General features: G+C 36.7%; 1 protein-coding gene across 1 annotated transcript in view; it reads left to right on the top strand.

The window, feature by feature from the left end:
* The first annotated feature begins 487 nt into the window (after positions 1-487).
* The window catches only part of DCTN4 (dynactin subunit 4), a 30,364-nt gene continuing 12,455 nt past the window's right edge, over positions 488-18,396 (top strand). Inside the window, exons 1-8 of the mRNA XM_010961810.3 lie at positions 488-665; positions 3,470-3,540; positions 5,692-5,870; positions 11,539-11,582; positions 13,873-13,980; positions 15,555-15,628; positions 15,863-15,975; positions 16,265-16,374. Of these exons, the coding sequence (XP_010960112.1) occupies positions 531-665; positions 3,470-3,540; positions 5,692-5,870; positions 11,539-11,582; positions 13,873-13,980; positions 15,555-15,628; positions 15,863-15,975; positions 16,265-16,374 (834 nt within the window). The 5' untranslated portion in view covers positions 488-530. The remainder of the gene's footprint in view (positions 666-3,469; positions 3,541-5,691; positions 5,871-11,538; positions 11,583-13,872; positions 13,981-15,554; positions 15,629-15,862; positions 15,976-16,264; positions 16,375-18,396) is intronic.

Raw genomic sequence — 18,396 nt, 5'->3', positions numbered from 1 at the left:
CAAGCTAACAAACTTCCAACGAGATAACATCTCTGAGTTTCCTACAGGTCACTGGCAAGGTTGTCACAAGAAAGTGCTGATGCGGACTCTTAGCTTTCCAGCTCCCATGAACCTCGGTCCCAGACACCCTCCATCAAGCTTGTGGATGTTTGTCTGGAAGATGAGGGTGGAAGACGCAGTGCTGAATGAACAAAAGAGCAACCTTCCTTTCTGTTAGAAACAAAGGAAAGGGGAACAGTAAGCCCATCTGGACTTGGTCTGTGACTCCGCACTTAGTAACAGAAAGCTCTGACTTCCGCCCGCTCAGCGGAAGCTCACATAAACGCTGGGGAACAGGCCCGCAGTGGAGTAGAAACCCGGATTCCCATCTGAGCATGCGCACTTTGACTTTCGCCCGGCGCAAAGCTCCGCAAGCTCGGAAACCTTACGTCAAAGACTACGTTGAAAGACGTAGGGAGGGAAGTGAGGAAAACGCTGGCTCTCGGGTCACGTGATACGGCGGGAGCGTCGTTGACTCCTCCCCCTCCAAGATGGCGTCCTTGCTGCAATCGGAGCGGGTTCTCTACCTAGTCCAGGGAGAAAAGAAGGTTCGGGCCCCGCTCTCGCAGCTTTACTTCTGCCGCTACTGTAGCGAGCTGCGGTCGCTGGAATGTGTGTCTCACGAGGTAACGCGGTCTTCCTATGAATAGTGTGTGTGGGTTGGGGGAGGGGGAGGCGTTCCTCCTAGTCACGGCGACCGGCGGGGAAGTTCCGCCGGTTGGAGGCGGGTAGTTATTTTCCTAGTGTGCTGATTGGCTGTGCCTTCCGTCGCTCATATATGCCTGCAATTTAATTTGCTTATACGTACACAATTTGTCACTTTGTAAGGGAGGAGCGGCCTTGGGTGGGGCTGAACGGCCCTTCTGGGTCTAGGGCGCCCTCTGATTGGACATACTTGACTTTTGGGACCCTGGCTGTCCCTTGGAGGGGTTGGTAATTGGGTGGGTTGGGGGAAAAAAGGTTTGGGAGTGCTTAGTTAAGGCTATTTGAGAGGACAGTCTTACCAGATTAATTGAGGAGGTGCCCCTCCCATCCTGGAAGTTCTGCCCCTGCTTTGGCAGAAACTGGGCCCTCCTCAGACTGCCTTGCTCTGTTTCTTGGCCCAGGCCAAGGCCTGCAAAAAAGAAGTTGGGATGGGGTGAGCAGAGTGAAAAGCGCTTAGAATAAGGTCTGTCTTGTAAGAAGCTCAAAGTGTTGTATTCATGGCACGTCTCCTGAGCGTACAGTTCTGTCCTTCACGGGCGCAAGTGGGCACTGGAGGTGGGATTGCTCAGAACGTGAAAGATTGCACTCCCTAAAAAAAATCACCACATAGCAAAACCCCCAAACGTCTGCAGCACTTGGCACATCTTGTTCATTCAGTAAGCTTTGGGAATTAAAAAACTCATTAAGACATAAATCCTGCAGTTGAGTAACTTGCAGTCTCGTGAAGGAAAAGCTGATTAGTAATAAGACATAGTTACTGCTTATTCAGTACTTTTCTTTATGCCGTGTGCTTTACATGATCTCCTTTAATCATTTTGCAAACCAACAGAAAGGATACCTTTTTTAAAAAAACCTTTTCCAGTTAAAGAAACAGACACAAAATGTTTGTCCTATTTGGGAGTGGGGGAGGACCAGGATTTGAAACCAAGCAGCCTGATTCAGAGGACTTCACTGAATATGAGAAGATGTCCTATACCATAAACCATTCTACACATTATTAATAGTAATTATTAGGAATTTTTTCATATTATTAAGAATAGTCAGAGAAAGCAGTTAAAGAATAAAAGAGAAAAATCATTGCTGTATTATACACGTGATTTATTTTTTTCCTCCATTAGCACTTTGTGTGCTTATCTCTTTGGCATGTCCTTTCTCTTTAGGATCTTTCCCTGTTCCAGCTCCACCTCTAGAATTTATTGAATTAGATTTTCATTTGGTGATCATTAGGGAGCTCAATCTCCAAGAACTCTAAGGATCTCTTCAACTAGGGCGTTCAGTCATTTATAAAGACTGGTGTGCACCTGTGAAATGGAGGCCATTAGGGCTTGGGCAAAGGGCTGAAGCAGTCCAGAAAATTCTAATGGCAGCCTGAGATTGGAACTGCATATGATGGGACAAGCATAATTTGGAATCAGGACAAGAAGGAATGAATTATATTTTGCCTTTTATCATGCGTAAGTGCAAATATAAGTTGGCAATACTTTATTTTATGTTCCCGGAGACTATTTGAGCAGCAGCTGTATCTTTTCAAAGGTGGTTCTCTTTATAAGCAGATGATGAAAAAAAGAAACCAGTTTCTATCATGGTATTTATTTATTTATTTATTTTTAACATTTTTTATTGATTTATAATCATTTTACAATGTTCTGTCAAATTCCAGTGTTCAGCACAATTTTTCAGTCATTCATGGACATATACACACTCATTGTCACATTTTTTTCTCTGTGAGTTGTCATAACATTTTGTGTATATTTCCCTGTGCTATACAGTATAATCTCGTTTATCTATTCTACAATTTTGAGATCCCAGTCTATCCCTTCCCACCCTCCACCCCCCTGGTAACCACAAGTCTGTATTCTCTGTCTGTGAGTCTATTTCTGTCCTGTATTTACGCTTTGTTTTTGTTTGTTTGTTTGTTTTTGTTTTTTTAGATTCCACATATGAGCGATCTCATATGATACTTTTCTTTCTCTTTCTGGCTTACTTCACTTAGAATGACATTCTCCAGGATCATGGTATTTATTTATGTTCAAGTGAATTTGCCTTTCCAACTGCAGTTGACTAGAGTTCTAGAATTATCAAATAGGATCTTACCTACTAAAGAAAATAATTATTCAGTCCTTAAAAAGTACAATAAATTTAATTTTTAACCATGTTTTTGAGTTAAATACATTAAGACTATCTTGTTAACTTAGTAGTTTAATTTGCCATTTAAAAATTTAATTGATTGGCTAAAGCTGACTTTGTAAATGTTAATTTATGCTTTTCTTCCGTGAACATGTAATACCTCAGTAATGAGAAAAATTTTTACAGCTCCCAGCTTTGGTCAAGTTAATTGCATTACAATAAAGCTAAACTAAATCAAAGAATATTTGATGACAGCTTCATAAATTGGGTTATTTTATTTGTTAATCTGTTTAGATTATTATACAGTTCTTCTACATAAACAACTTTTAACACATCTAATACATAAAACCCTGATGAAAAGGAACAGGAAAAATCAAAAAGGCAAAATAGAAGGATTTCAGGTAACCCAGGGGTTAAGGGAAAAAACTGGTGATTGAAGAATAAACCTCAAGCTGAAACAGTCCAGATTCTTTGACAAGTGGTTTCTCACCTGCTGCAGAATCATGTTGTTTTAAAATTCACTATTTGGTGTAGGCATATACACAGACTAAACAGTGTCTTTTCCTCTGGTTTTTTCGATTTCTTGTTTTCTCTCTAGGTGGACTCCCATTACTGTCCCAGTTGTTTAGAAAATATGCCATCAGCTGAAGCCAAACTGAAAAAGAATAGGTAAGACTGGGATCCATTTTTTTCTGTTTTCTCCAGCTGTTTTTATAAATAGCTGATAAGAAACACATGGAATTAACTTTTATCTTTAACTAGCTGTTTTTTATTTTTTAGCATCACCTTTACCAAAGATGAAATGTCCTTTCATTTTTGAAAAATAAACTCTGTATTTTAGAACAGTTTAGACTTAAGAATTCCTGTGAGAATTCCCTTAACCCTTAACCCCTATTTTTAATGTCTTACATTAGTAGGGCATATTTGTCTCAACTAATGAACAGTATTGATAGCATTATTATTAAGTAAACTCCGTATTTGATTTAGATTTCCTCAATTATTTCCTAATCTCCTTTTTCTGTTCTAGGATTCTATTCAGGATACCCACATTATATTTGTCATTTCTCCTTAGACTCCTCTTGCTGTGACATTTTCTTAGACTTTCCTTAGTTTTGATGACCTTAAAAATTCTGAAGTGTACTGGTAAGATACTTTGTGGAGTATCCTACAGTTGGAAGTTGTCTGATGTTTTTCTCATCTGCTGGGGGAATGCATTATGGGAAGAAGGACCACACAGGCGTAGCGCATCTCTCCTCACAGCATATTAAGGGTGTATACTCCCAGTATGACTTATCACTGTTGATGTTAACCTTGATTACCTGGCTTGAGCTACTGTTTGTCAAGTTTCTCTGATGTCAAGTTTCTTTTTTTTTTCCTTCTCTTTTTCCATGTTTTACTCTTCAGAAGGAAATGCACCATCACAGCCCACACTTAAATAGTGGGGAGTTATGCTCCCCTTCTGGGAGGACTGTTTCCATGAATTAGTTGGAATTCTTTTGCGTGAAAGATTTTTCTCTTCTCCCATATGTATTTACTTAAAGCAGTATGGGCTCATGAATATTTATTTCATACTTTAGGTTATAATCCAATACTGTATTTTTTTTACTCAAATTGTTCCAGCTTTGGCCATTGGGACCTCTTTTGGTAGACGCCTGCTTCCCTTTAACATATACCCGTCATTGTCCGCCGTGACGAGGAGGAGACCGTTGTTCATTTGTTTGCGTGCTGTCTTGCTTTCTGGTGTTGGGAGATATTCCAGGCTCATCTTGTTTATTTTCTGCCCCAGTCCTAGAGTCAGCCATTTCTCCAAGGAGCCCTGGTACCTTTTATTGGAGAGTGGTATTAAAAACCAAGATCTGAGTAGTAGGTGTGTTCATTGCTACCACTACCGTTTTGGTTTTTAGCTTGGTTTGAAAGTCCTTTGCTACTAGTCACATCTATACGCTTCCATGGATATGAACTACTGTTACCTGTCTTTCCTGTCCCCAAGAAACAGCTCTTTATAAACCAGTTTTGTATGCTGTTCACACATTAATTCTACCATTTAATCCTCAGAATATCCCAGTGAGGTGGGTACTGTTGTTATCCTTATTTGAGGATATTCTCCAGTAGCAAAATATCACAGATAATTGGAGTTATGGAATGGAACTTCAGAGCAAGTCCAGGACTGGAGGTGAAATCTTGATAATCTCACGTGGTGGGGAAGTTGAAAACAACAAGGCATGCGAGCCCCTGACGGGGAGTGTTGGCTGGTTCACTAGGAAGAGTGGTACCTAAAGAGAGAGCAGAAAGCCTTGAAAATGCACTGCTGCTGAGCTGTTCCATCTTGGTAGCTTGTTTGGGATCTGTTTCAGCTCTGGCACAGCAAGCAAGCAGTTATTTTCCAAACCCAGTTTCACAGCTTATTGTTTTATTGCCTCTCAGATTTCCATTGTGCAATTGGCCTGTCCTCTCTAAAGTCGTAAGCTGTGACGTTTCTCTGTCCCACAGAAATCTTTGTGGTCTGTACAAACTGTCTAAAAGTTAACTCCAGACTGTTAACAGTGGTTCCACCTCTGTGGAGTAGGATTGGGTCAGGCTCCAGTTCTTCAGAAGGTTGGATGATGATTGCATTTTTTAAAATAATTAACATATAATACTTTTGAAAACATAGTTTGTAAGAGTCACTTCAGAGTACTTTTAAATTTCTTTTTGCTTGAGAGGCACCCTTCCCTTATAGTTCTCTCTTGAATTCATAAGCGTAGACTAATGTCTGGCGCATGGTAGGTGCTTGGTAAATATTTGTTGAATGAATGAATGATTGTGTGTGTTGTGTCATAGGTGCGCCAACTGCTTTGACTGTCCTGGCTGTATGCACACCCTCTCCACTCGGGCCACAAGCATCTCTACACAGCTTCCAGATGACCCTGCCAAGACCACCATGAAGAAAGCCTATTACCTGGCCTGTGGATTTTGTCGCTGGACATCTAGAGATGTGGGCATGGCAGACAAATCTGTGGGTGAGTGAGGGAGGCTTCAGCAGGAGATTTTGTGAATTAATTGCACACAAATTATTATTTCTGTTACCCGTTGGGAGGTAGGAGCTAAATTCAGACTGAGTAGGTTGTCATTAAATCTTCTATATTTCCCAGTCCTCACATTTATAGACCATGATGTTTCATCTGAGATTGGGTAAACTATTTCATTTTCTTAGAGTTGATAAAAAAGCATTTATAAATCGGACACTCTCTTGGAATCAAAATATTAATGTTCTTCATAAAAAGTAAACACTCCTGATGGTAAAACACACCAAGAACAAACCTAAAAGATGAAAATAGCATATCTTGGATTGTATATAACAGGCTAAAGATAAATAACCAAAAATAAGGAACCCTTACAAGTCAATAAGAAAACTACCCAATAGAAAAATGTCATCAAAGGATATGAACAGCAGCTCTCAGAAATGGAAATAAAAATGGGCAGTAACCAAAATGTGTGCAAATTATTGGATCTTTTTTTGTTTACAACTCAGGTGATTTTTTTTTAAAGTCAATAAATATGTGAAAAGATATATTCAGTTTTACTAGTAATGAGATAAATGCAAATTAAAACTTCATCCATTGAATTGGCAAAATTTTAAAAATCTGGTAAAGAATATGGGAGAAGAGTCCTTTTGTCTCCTGCCACCTTACAGAGCAGTTTGACAACATTTATAAACATTTTAAATTGCTTTTATTCTTGGGCCCAGCAGTTCCATGTGCAAATATCTATCCTGGAGCATTCGAACATGTGCTCAAAGGTACATGTATATGTATCATGAGTGAAACAGAAAAGTCCTGTATGTTTGGACCTAAAGATAGTCTAAGGGGTTAATTACCTCTCCATCATTTGAGCATTTCGAAGCAGAGGTTGCATTTACCTTTATCAGGAAACTTATTTTTATATTTCCCATTCTCCATGGTTAACATCGGAGAGTAGAAACACTCTTATTGGTCAGTTTGAAATCTTGAGTTGCTGTTTATTTGTTATATAAACAGTGGCACTGCTAACTCCCCCTTGTCTTTTTTCTTGCTGAAATTTCGTTTGTTTAATTTTCTAAAAGTTTTTTAGACATGTTAACTCCCAGTTTTGAGTTTTCATTAAAAATATCAGCTTACTAATATATGAGGAAGCCAAAAGCAAACTCATTTTGTCATTTGATATAGCTAAAATGAAAATGGACTTTAGCTAAAAATTTTCTATAAAGTCTTACACACTTTGGAAGTAAATATGGGTGATAATTCTTTCGATTCAACTCTAAAAACCTCATAGTGGCACTCAATTCATTAAGTTAGAGTATATTTTTCCGTGTTCGTATTTTGTTTCTTTTTATCAAATTAAAGAAACAAAACTTAGAAATCCAAATAGATTTCTTAATTTGTTATTCTGTAAGTGCATAAGCCATTAGAATTGGAGAATTTCTATTTCAGAATTTAAAGCATGTGTTTTTAGAAATCTAACTCCTCTAGGATAGCTTGATAGTGATAATTGAATACTAGGAGCTCTTAAGGAATACAGATAATTTCATTTTTTCCATGATGTCATTGGTGTCCAGCAAGCCCTGAAACCACTTTAGTTAGAACTATTTGTTTGTTTGTAAGTAAGCCATTAAGTCAGTAATGTGCAGAAACTTACGAGATCATCTCAAATTTGGGGGTGGCAGGTAATTAGATTTATGTATTTTTTAATTAATTTTTTACTTTATTTTATTTTTTAGTGGAAGTACTGGGGATTGAACCCAGGACCTTGTGTGTGCTAAGCACGCACTCTACTGCTGAGCTATGCCCTCCCCCCACCCTCAAATTTTTATTTAGAATAAATCATCAGTTCTAAAGAAGTAATTAAGTAAAGCATTCAGGTTTTCTAAAATACTACTAAAACATTTCTTTCACGTAATTATTTTTCATGATTGCCTTAAGTAAGGTAACTTTTAAAGTATGAATATTGTGCTGAAGGATGTTCTTTGCTGCCATTTTTTGCAAGGGGGTAAAGTGTCACCTTCAACAAGAGTCCTTTTTGGCTTAAAAAAAAGTTATTTTGAATTATACAAATAATACATTGATGAAATTATCACCCAGCTTAAGAAATTAAACATAACCAAACAGCTCATGGTATATCCTTCCCCCACTGCATCTGCCTTCATCTGCCTTGGAGAGAGGTGATCAGCACAGTCCTGAGTTCAGTTGTTCATCAGTGTCTGTGCCTGTCTTTGCACTTCTCCGCCTATGTATGTAGCCGCTAGCAAATAATGCTTCTCAACTGAAACAAATAGAAACATGCTGTTACGTATCCTGCTACGACTTTTCTCTACCAGTGCATTTGTGGTGGGTAGCTGTGATGGTAGTTGATTCATGTATGACTTCCTACCACAGTTTACTTCTCAGCTCTCCTCTGGATGGACATTTAGGTTGTTTTCAGTTTTTTGCTTTTGACAGCAGTGTAGGTAGATACATTCTTGTGTGTATTACCTGTCATAGGAGTAAGAGTTTCTCTGCATAAAAAGTAAAAGCAAAATTGCTATATACAGGGGAGAGGGTATAGCTCAAGTGGTAGAGCACATGCTTATCATGCACGAGGTCTTAGGTTGAATCCTCAGTACCTCCATTAAAAACAATAACAATTAAATAAACAAACCTAATTACCTCCCCCTCCAAAAAAAGTAAAATAGAGCAGGGCTCAGCAGATGTTAAACAAACAAAGAAACATTTAAAAAATAAATCTAAAATGTTGTAAAAATAAAATAAAATAAATAAATAAAATAAAATAAAATAAAATAAAATAAAATAAAATAAAATAAAATAAAATAAAATTGCAGTGTCCATCTTTAGCTCTCCAAAATGGTTCACAGTTTTTGCTCCAACTAATAATATTTAAGAGTGGACTACCTATTGCTCCAGATCCTTGGTAGCTCTTAACTGCTGTTGGACTTCTTTTAAGTTTTTCCAAACCAGTGGTTGTGAAACGATACCTCATTACAGTTTATTTTTTCCCTTTTTTATTTGGTTAGCTCTATTGAGATGTTATTTACACATAATGAAGCTCACCAATTTTAAGCGTAGAATTCTTTGATTTTTGACAGGTATATATAGCCATGTAGCCACCACCACAATCATGTTATACAGAATTTCCATTACCATGAAACACTTTTTCATGCCCCTTTGCAGTCAGTTCCTTCCACCTACCTCCTGGCCTGTGACTAACACTGATTTGCTTTCTTTCACCGTAATTGTGCTTTAACTAGAAGTTTATGTAATTGGAGCAGTTTAGTCTTTTGTGTCTGTCTCTTTCCCTTAGCATAATGCTTCTGAGGTCCCATCGTGTTTTTGCTTTTTATTTTTCAGTAGTTTTCAATCATATGGATATACCATAATTTGTTTATTTATTCTCCAGTTGATGAACATTGATGTTTTTCCAGTTTGGGACTCATACGAATGAAGCTGCTATGAACATGTGCCTACAAATTTTAGTGTGGATGTGTGTTTTCGTTTTTCTTGAGTAAATATCTAGGAGTAGAATTGCTGGGTCATAGGGTAAGTGTATGTTTAACTGGACCAGAAACTGCCAAACTATTTTCCGAAGTGGCTGTACCATTTTGGGTCCTCACCAGCAATGTAGGAGAGTTCCAGTTCCTGAGCAACCCTTAGTATTCTGTGTCTTTCTCATTTTAGCTATTCTAGTGAGTGTGTAGAGCTACTTCATCATGGGTTTAATTTGCATTTCCTTAATGTGCTTATTTTCCATCCATGTATTTCCTTTGGTGAAGTGTTTGTACAAACCTTTTGCCATTTAAATTGAGTTTTTTATCTTTTCATTGAGTTGTGAGAGTTTCGTATTCTGGATGCAAGTCCTTTGTTGAAAAGATGTTTTGCAAATTCTCTCTCACAATCTGTGGCTTATCTTTTTATTTCTTCAACAGAGTCTTTTGAAGAACACAAGTTTCTAATTTTGATGAGGTTAATTTATCAATTTTTTTGTTTTATAGTTTGTGCCTTTCATGTCCTACTAAAGAAACTTTAGCCTAACCCAAGGTCACTAAGATTTTCACTTATGTTTTCTTCTAGAAATAATATAGTTTCAGCTCTTCCGTGTTAAATCTCTTACCATTTCAGGGTAAGTTTTGTAAATGTTGTGAGGTAAGGGTTGAGGTTAATTTTTTTTATATTTGGGTATCCAATTATTACAGCACCATTTGTTGAAAGCACTCATTGTGATTTTACTTTCAGCTTTCTGGAATAATTTTTTCCTTTATGATGTGTGCTTTTCTTTCTTATGTAACAAGTTCTTAATGAAAATCAAAACTACAATGAGGTATCACCTCACACTAATTAGAATGGCCATTTTTTAAAAGTCTACAAATAATAAATGCTGGAGAGGGTGTGGAGAAAAAGGATCCCTCCTACACTGTTAGTGGGAATGTAAATTGATGCAGCCACTATGGAGAACAGTATGGAGGGTCCTTTCAAAACTAAAAATAGAGTTACCATATGATCCAGCAATCCCACTTTGGGGCATATATCCAGGTAAAACTATAACTTAAAAAGATACATGCATACCAGTGTTCATAGCAGCATTATTTACAATAGTCAAGACATGGAAGCAACCTAATGTCCATCAATGGATGACTTGATAAAGAAGATGTGGCATATATATATATATATATATATATATATACATACATATATACAATGGACTGTTATTCTGCCATGAAAAGAATGAAGTAATGCCATTTGCAGCAACATGGCTGGACCTAGAGATTATCATATTAAGTGAAATAAGTCAGAGAAAGAAAGACAAATATCACCCATATGTGGAATCCAAAAAAATGGTACAAGTGAACTTATTTACAAACCAGAAATAGACTCACAGAAATAAAAAACAAAGTGGTTACCAAAGGGGAATGGAGAGAAGGATTTATTTTATGTATAAAATAAATAACAGGAACCCACTGTATAGCACGGGGAACTATATTCAGTATCTTATGATAACCTATAGTGGAAAAGAATCTGAAAAAGAGTATATATGTGTGTACATACAATTGAATCGCTTTGCTGTACACCTGAAACTAGCACAACATTGTAAATCAACTATACGTCAATAAAAAATTTCAAAAATGAAAGAAAAAATTCCAATCAGAAAAAGAAGAGAAATTCTCTGAACCAAGGTCGTAGAACATAGAAATTGCACAGTGTTGCAGATAACGTCAAGTTCTCTGGAGTCAGACTGCCTGGGTTTGAATCCTGGCTTTGCTACTTCCTATCTCTTTGACTTTGGGCAAGTTGTTTAACTCCCTAGGCCTCAATTTCCTCATTTCTAAAATGAGACTAATAGTGAGAGTCCATATCTCAGAGGGTTATTAATGAGAGTAAGATGAAGTGTAATACATTTCAAGTATCTGGCACAGAAAGTTGTACGTGTGTTAGTTGTAGTGGTGGTTGTGGTGGTGGTGGTGATTATCACCATCATTATATTTAAAAAAAATTTTTTTTTATTCTGAGTTCTCTGGTCTATATAATTTCTTGGGCTCCTTCTTGGAAATTGTGTGATTTTGTGTTTTTAAGTTTTATTTTTGTGGCCTGCAGATGACCTGTTTTCATGAAAATGAAATTATCAAATTATGAACATCTTGTTTAATATTCCTTTATTTTGCAGCTAGTGGTGGTTGGCAGGAACCTGAAAATCCTCACACGCAACGGGTAAGTAAAGGGTCATCACAGAGAGGATGAAATAAGAAAAAGAGGAAGAAAAAGATCATTTTATCAGTGGATATGGCTCATGCTTATAAATCCGTGATGTATATTTTGATGTCCTTTATGCTTAGAAAGTGTTTCTTGTTGTAAGACATTAAATCACAATGACAGTTTTATCTATCTGACTTAAGTTAATAGAGAAACTTAGGTGTAATTTTAGTTCTGACTGGGAAAAGGAAACGATATGTTTTTGCTTTTCACATACCCACCAACTAAGTTAAGGGTCCATTTGTTCTCAGAAATGTCATCAGCATACAGACATCTTAACTCCTTGAAACAACACTAATTTAGAAGACGCCGTTGGACTCAGTAGTGGTTGCCTGTAGAATCATGATGTGGACATCCTAGTAGTTCACAGTGAATTGATCTGTGTGCTATACGTCAGAACTGATTTTGTTGCCCCTGGAAATGGAATATGAGAAAGATGATGAATTGTAATCAAAGTGAGTTGTATAATCAAACTGCAAACTAAACAGTAACTTATAATTATTCACTTATGATATCAGCAAAAATTGGAAATACTGAAAATATCCTGGATGGGAATGTAGGGAATTGGACCTTTTAACAACCATACTATTGTTAGTGTAAATTAATAGATTTCTTAAGTTCTCAGCAGTATCTACTTCCTGGACTGTGACCTACAGAAATACTTGTACTTATGCAGACACACAGAAAAATACATATATATACATAGGATTATCAAGCATGTGCTCCATACTCTGTGCCAGGGGTGGTACTGAACACTAGGAATACATGGTCCTTACCGTCATAAAGCTGAAGTCTAATGGGAAAACAATCATATATTCCCCAGATACGGAAAAGACTCTTAAGTTATGCGAAAGCATGATAAATTATGCAGGTGAGCATTTATTAGGGGGAGTTTCAACTAGTTAGGTCCACGTGTGAGGCTTGCGCTAGGATGGCAGGCACAGAAGGGAAAGAATTCAGGGTGTTGGATAGCATAGGGAAGGAGCTTGTGAGTGGACGAAGCATAGCACGTCATAGATGAGGGCAAATGTGCTGGAGTGGAGCATAGCAATAGGTGAATGCAGGGAAGGATCTGGGGTCAGACCGTGCAGAACAGTGTGGACCAGGAAGCAATTTGCAAAGCCCTTAAAGGTTTTAAGTGAGGAGCTGACAGAATCAGATTAGTGCTTCTAAAAAATAATTACTGGTGAATTGAGAAGTAATTATTTACAAGAGTGGGTACCAGGAGACCATTTAAGTGCTCTCAGAGGAAATGGTTAAATACCTTTAGGACATCTGTACCAGGTAATAAGATGCAGCCTGTAAAGAGAATGAAGTTTTGTACTAAATGTTTGTACTGAATGAAAAGTTTATGATACTTTAAGTGAAAAAGTTTTAAAATGGGAAGTTTTTCCCTTATATGAAAAATAAAAATATCTGTATTTTTATACTCATAAAGCTATACATCTATACATGGATTTTTTAAAAATGTATGCAAAAAATATCATACTTGTATCTGTAAGTGTAAGAAAGATATCTAAGATATAATGGTGGATACCTCTGGTGAGAGGAAGGGTGGTCTTAGGCATGAGAGATAAAAGATAAATTTTACTTTTTATTCTTTATGTTTGTATATTATTTGAACTTTTCACAATTATCATGTATTGCTTTTATGATTAAATTTTTTTTTGATGTATTATCTTTTTTTAGGTTTCACTTATTTATTTATTTATGTTTTGGAGGGGTAATTAAGTTTATTTATTTATTTACTTTTTTTTTTTTTTTAGAGGAGGTACTGGGGATTGAACCCAGGACCTCGTGCATGCTAAGCATACGCTCTACCACTTTGAGCTATACCCTCCCGCCCTAAAATGTATTTTAAAAATGAAAATGTATGATGGACTGGGGGAGAAAATAGAGTATGAAATGTTACATCCTTAGGAATAGATGGTCCTGTAGCCATGCAGAAAAAGTAGGAGCAGTTGTGAGGGGAAGTAATGAAGTAAAAGAGCAGTGAGAAGAGAACATGAAATTTTCAAGCCTTTTCATTGCCCATTTCTTCCTGTTGTTGAACTTGAAGATTCCATTTCAATTCTGAAAATAGATCACACAGTGAAAAAAAAATCTCTGACAAAAAGGGCAAACTTGCCTACCTTAATAAATTTGTCTTTTCTGTTCATTATGTGTCTGGTTGGTATAGTTGATTAATTTTGTAAGCTTCTTGTTAGCTTTTTCATGAAACAGATACTGAGTCCTTGATTTCTTACAGATGAACAAATTGATTGAGTATTACCAGCAACTTGCTCAGAAGGAGAAGGTTGAGCGAGATCGCAAGAAACTGGCACGGCGTAGAAACTATATGCCTTTGGCTTTTTCGGTGAGGACTTGGTACAAAAAGGAGTTTGGAGTTCATTGATCAAGACCTGTGTGGCATAAGAACAGTGAACATTTCAGAAAATGGCTGTTGTCCTGAGATCCCTGACTGATGGCTAGCAGGCAAAGGCTCCTCAGACCATAGGTGTTCAAGTCCAGTGGTTATGCTTTTGCCATATCATTAGTTCTATTTGAATTCTTTGAGTTTTAAGGACATTTGTGTTTCTTTCTCCATCACTCCCCTTTCTCTTTTGATTATTTCCCAAAGAGGCTACTGTTTAGTTTTGTAGGCAAATTTACAGCTTTTGGATATTAAAGAAAGTCAGAAAAATAGGAGCAAATGGTTGGTTTTATCCATATTTCCCATTGCAGCCCACCCACCTTTGGCATACTGGTAGTAGTGGTTTCCCAGCTTTAGTTATAATTTTTTGGCACCTTCCAGTAGTTCTTCCGTATGAAAAACACTGACTTTTACACAGAGCATTTTTGTTGTTAAATAAGTAGTAATATGTGCAAGTGTGGTTTTTAATAGGAATTATTTATGAAAGTCATTCTCTACTGGTTTGTATACTACCAATCAGAAGCAAGAAATTAGGATCTAGAGCTTTTGCTATTGCCCAAGTTTTACTTGTTCTCACAAAACAATTTATTTTCTGTGTGTTCACTTGGAGCCAAGCAGATTGGCATTTAATGAATAATGTTTACTGAATGGCGTTGATATGTCAGGCTCTGTGCTAAACACTTTACACATAGTACTTTGTTCAGGCCTCACAACAGTCCTGTGTAGATGGTACATCCCCATTTTACACTTGAGGAAAGGCTCGATAACTTGTCATACTGCCTCTGCATGAGAATTAGTTAAGCCATTCAAACCCTAAGAATTGATAAGGGCCATATAAAAATACCTAGTTTAGAATTTAGTAAAGCATTAAAACTTGCAAAATATCCACGTTTGCCAAAGACTTCCTAATGAGGTCTTAATGAATGTTTTGAACCATCCAGTGGGATAATCAGTGTATGCACTAGCGTATCTCGGAAAGGAATTTGAATTAAATGCATTATTCTTCCAACTTTCCCATAAAACCTGCCTGCTGTATGAGTTTGCTTCTATCTTATGCTGCATTTTTTGTCTCTGTTGCAACCTGCTGCTATTTTGGGGCCTTCAGCAACATACTATTCATGTAGTGGTAAGTTCTCTTTTATGATTCTTGCTGACCCTGAGGAAGTTAGCAGATAATCACTGGTATTCCGAGAAGACGTTCATCATGGGTCTTGGATACTCCACATAGTTCTAGTCTAAGCTATAGCTTAGCTACTTTTAGGTTAAAAGTCACATTTTGCTCATTTTCACTGTATTAATGTAGTTTCAATCTCCATGTTTGGTGCTTTTGTTATTATTTTAAGACTAAGATGATGTGGGGCTACAAACTACTCTTCTTTAAAAGAAGCTTTCAAAGTAGCTTTTTTTTTTTGCTTATTCCCTGAGCTTCTCATGCTGTCCCTCCCAAAATTTTTAATTTTGATAACGAGGAGATATTAAAGTGGAATTTCTAATAGGAATTTCTGAACTCTGTTTAGGACAAATATGGTCTTGGAACCAGGCTTCAGCGACCACGAGCTGGTACAACCATCAGTACCCTTGCTGGACTTTCGTAAGTTTGGGCATTAAATGGGCTTTTAGGCAAAAAGCAGGTATTAAAGTGATTATTGAAAGAATGTGATTCCAAGTAAATAACAGTTGCCGATGATGAAGAAGATACTCATACTTAGAAAAGACCCAAACAGAAAGAATATTCTACAATAGAGGAGTACTTCATTTATTGGTATCATAGACTTTGAAGATAACCACATGGACTCTTGAGAAATTACTATTTTTTCTCCTTTAGCCTTAAAGAAGGAGAGGACCAGAAAGAGATAAAGATTGAGCCAGCTCAGGCTGTAGATGAAGTGGAACCTCTGCCTGAAGACTATTATACGAGGCCAGTAAATTTGACAGAGGGTAATTTTATACATGATTGTACTTTGTTTTTATTTTACATCTAATCCTGCTTTTGTTACTTATATGCCTTATGATTTGGGATTTTTAAAGTCCTAGTTTTTAGTGGTAGAATGAATTGTGTAGAAAGTAAAAGAGACATAATCATTTGAAAAATGTTAAAATGTCTGTCAGATTTCTATATTACAGTTTTTTGAAGAACACTGTTCACAAAGTCGGTGTTATTTCTTATAATTGTCTGATTTTGAGCAAGTCACTGTAAACTAAGCTTGGTTTCTGCCTTTCACACTAGTGACCACCCTTCAGCAGCGCCTCTTACAGCCTGACTTCCAGCCAATCTGTGCTTCACAGCTGTATCCTCGGCACAAGCATCTTCTGATCAAAAGGTCCCTGCGCTGCCGGGTAAGTGTTCCCTTCTGTAGATTTGCCATTTGTGTAGGAGAAAAGCAAAAATAAACATGATTGGTGTCTGGTCAATATCAAAACCTCTGGAATGTGGTAAATATAGAAAATGCTTATAGAGAATATACCATTTTAAAAATTTCAAGATAAACTTAATCCTCATAACTCAGTGAGGTAGGTACTGTTGTTATCCTTGTTTTACAAGTGTGGAAATGGAGGTTTCTGAAGGTTAAGATTATATTGCTAACCTCTAAAAGACTAGTGAAAGAATATAAAGATTTTAGGCTAGTAGAGAGGAAACAAGAAGATGTAATAAAAAATAATCAATCTAAAAGAAAACAAAGAAGGAAAAAAATCCAGGCTCTGGGAATCTATGGAATGAACAGCTGAGTTTCTTCAATAAATTGTAAAAGGAAACAAATACAAAAAAAACAAACTAAAAAGGAAAAGGAACTATTAGTACTATCCAACTATTCTGTGATGATGGAAGTGTTCTGTATCTGCACAGTCCAACATATAGCCACTAGTCACATGTGGCTACTAAGCACTTGAAATGTGATAGTGCAGCTGAGGTCCTAAATCTTTCTAAGATGAAATGCATTTAAATAACCACATGTGACTAGTAGCCGCTGTTACCAAATACCGTAGCACTAGATTAGAAGAGACTTAAGAGGCCTGTCAATCAAACACAGTGTATAGACTTTAATTCCTGATTCAAACAAAACATAGAAAGGGGCCAAGGGAGGAAGGGAAGAAGGGGAAGGGGAAGAGGGAGGAAGGAAAGAAAAATGTATGAAACCTTTCAGGAATTTTAAACACTGGCTGGATTTTTTTATGCTATTAAAAGAATTACTCATTTTTTTAGGGATAATAATGGTACTGTTATTTTTAAGAATGTCTTTATCTTTTAGAGATATATACCAAAATATTTAAGGATGAAATGACATGATGTCTGACATTTGTTTCAAAATAGTCGGGCATGGGGAGTGGGTAAGAGTGTAGATGAAACAAGATTGGCCGTTGTTGCTAACAAGTTGCTAATTGTTGAAGCTGGGTGGTGAGTACTTAGGGATTTATACTACTACTATTTTTGGATATTTTGTTAGAAAATTTCTATAATGAAAAATCTTTTTAAAAAGAAAAGCCCAGTTTAAATATAAAGACAAATACAGATTAAAAGTAAATGGAGAGAAATAGACTGTGCTAATACTAACCAAAAGAAAGGAAGGGTAGCCATGTTAATTTCAGACAGAGCAGACTTCAGAGCAAGGACAGCTACCAGGGATAAAGACGGGTATTACATAGAGGTAAAGGGGTCAGTTCTCCAAGAAGATATTAACAGGTTTTAACATGTATGTGCCTAACAATAGAGTGTCAAACTATGTGAGAAAAAAACTGTTAGAACTTGCAAGGAGAAATGGATGAATCCACTGTCATAGTTGGAGACTTCAACATTCCTCTTTCAGCAATGGACAGATCTAGCAGGCGAACAATCAGTGTCATATCGACCCATCGATCTCAGTTGTAAGAGTCTACCCTGAAGCTACATCTCTACAAATACAAATCAAAATATGTAGAGATTAGGGTTCATCCACACAAATGAGTACTGTAAATCTATAAAAATGAGTCTACTAATTGGCATATATTTTTAAATGCAAAAAGCAGGGTGCATAGTAGGTACATAACTTACTGGGTAAGAAAGGAGGGAAAATAATTGTGTGTATATATAAACAAAGAATACTTGTGTATGTTAGACTACAGACTCGGAACAGACTAGAGGAAAAAAACTGACTCATGCATGTGAGGAAACTTGATTTTACTTAATATGGCATTGCAGATCATTGGGGAAAGAAGAGCCTGTGAAATTTTGCTAGGTCAGATGATTATATGACAAAACATAAAACTGGGTCTCTACCTCTCACATACACAAAAGTCAATTTCAGGAACACTGGAGACTTTAAAGAGTAAATATGAAGAGTGAAACTTCTAGAAGGAAATGTAGGAGAATATCTTTTGACTTCT

This window comes from Camelus bactrianus, chromosome 3 (genome assembly GCF_048773025.1).
Source record: "Camelus bactrianus isolate YW-2024 breed Bactrian camel chromosome 3, ASM4877302v1, whole genome shotgun sequence".
NCBI classification, from domain to species: domain Eukaryota; kingdom Metazoa; phylum Chordata; class Mammalia; order Artiodactyla; family Camelidae; genus Camelus; species Camelus bactrianus.
This window is presented reverse-complemented; position numbering and strand designations above follow the sequence as displayed.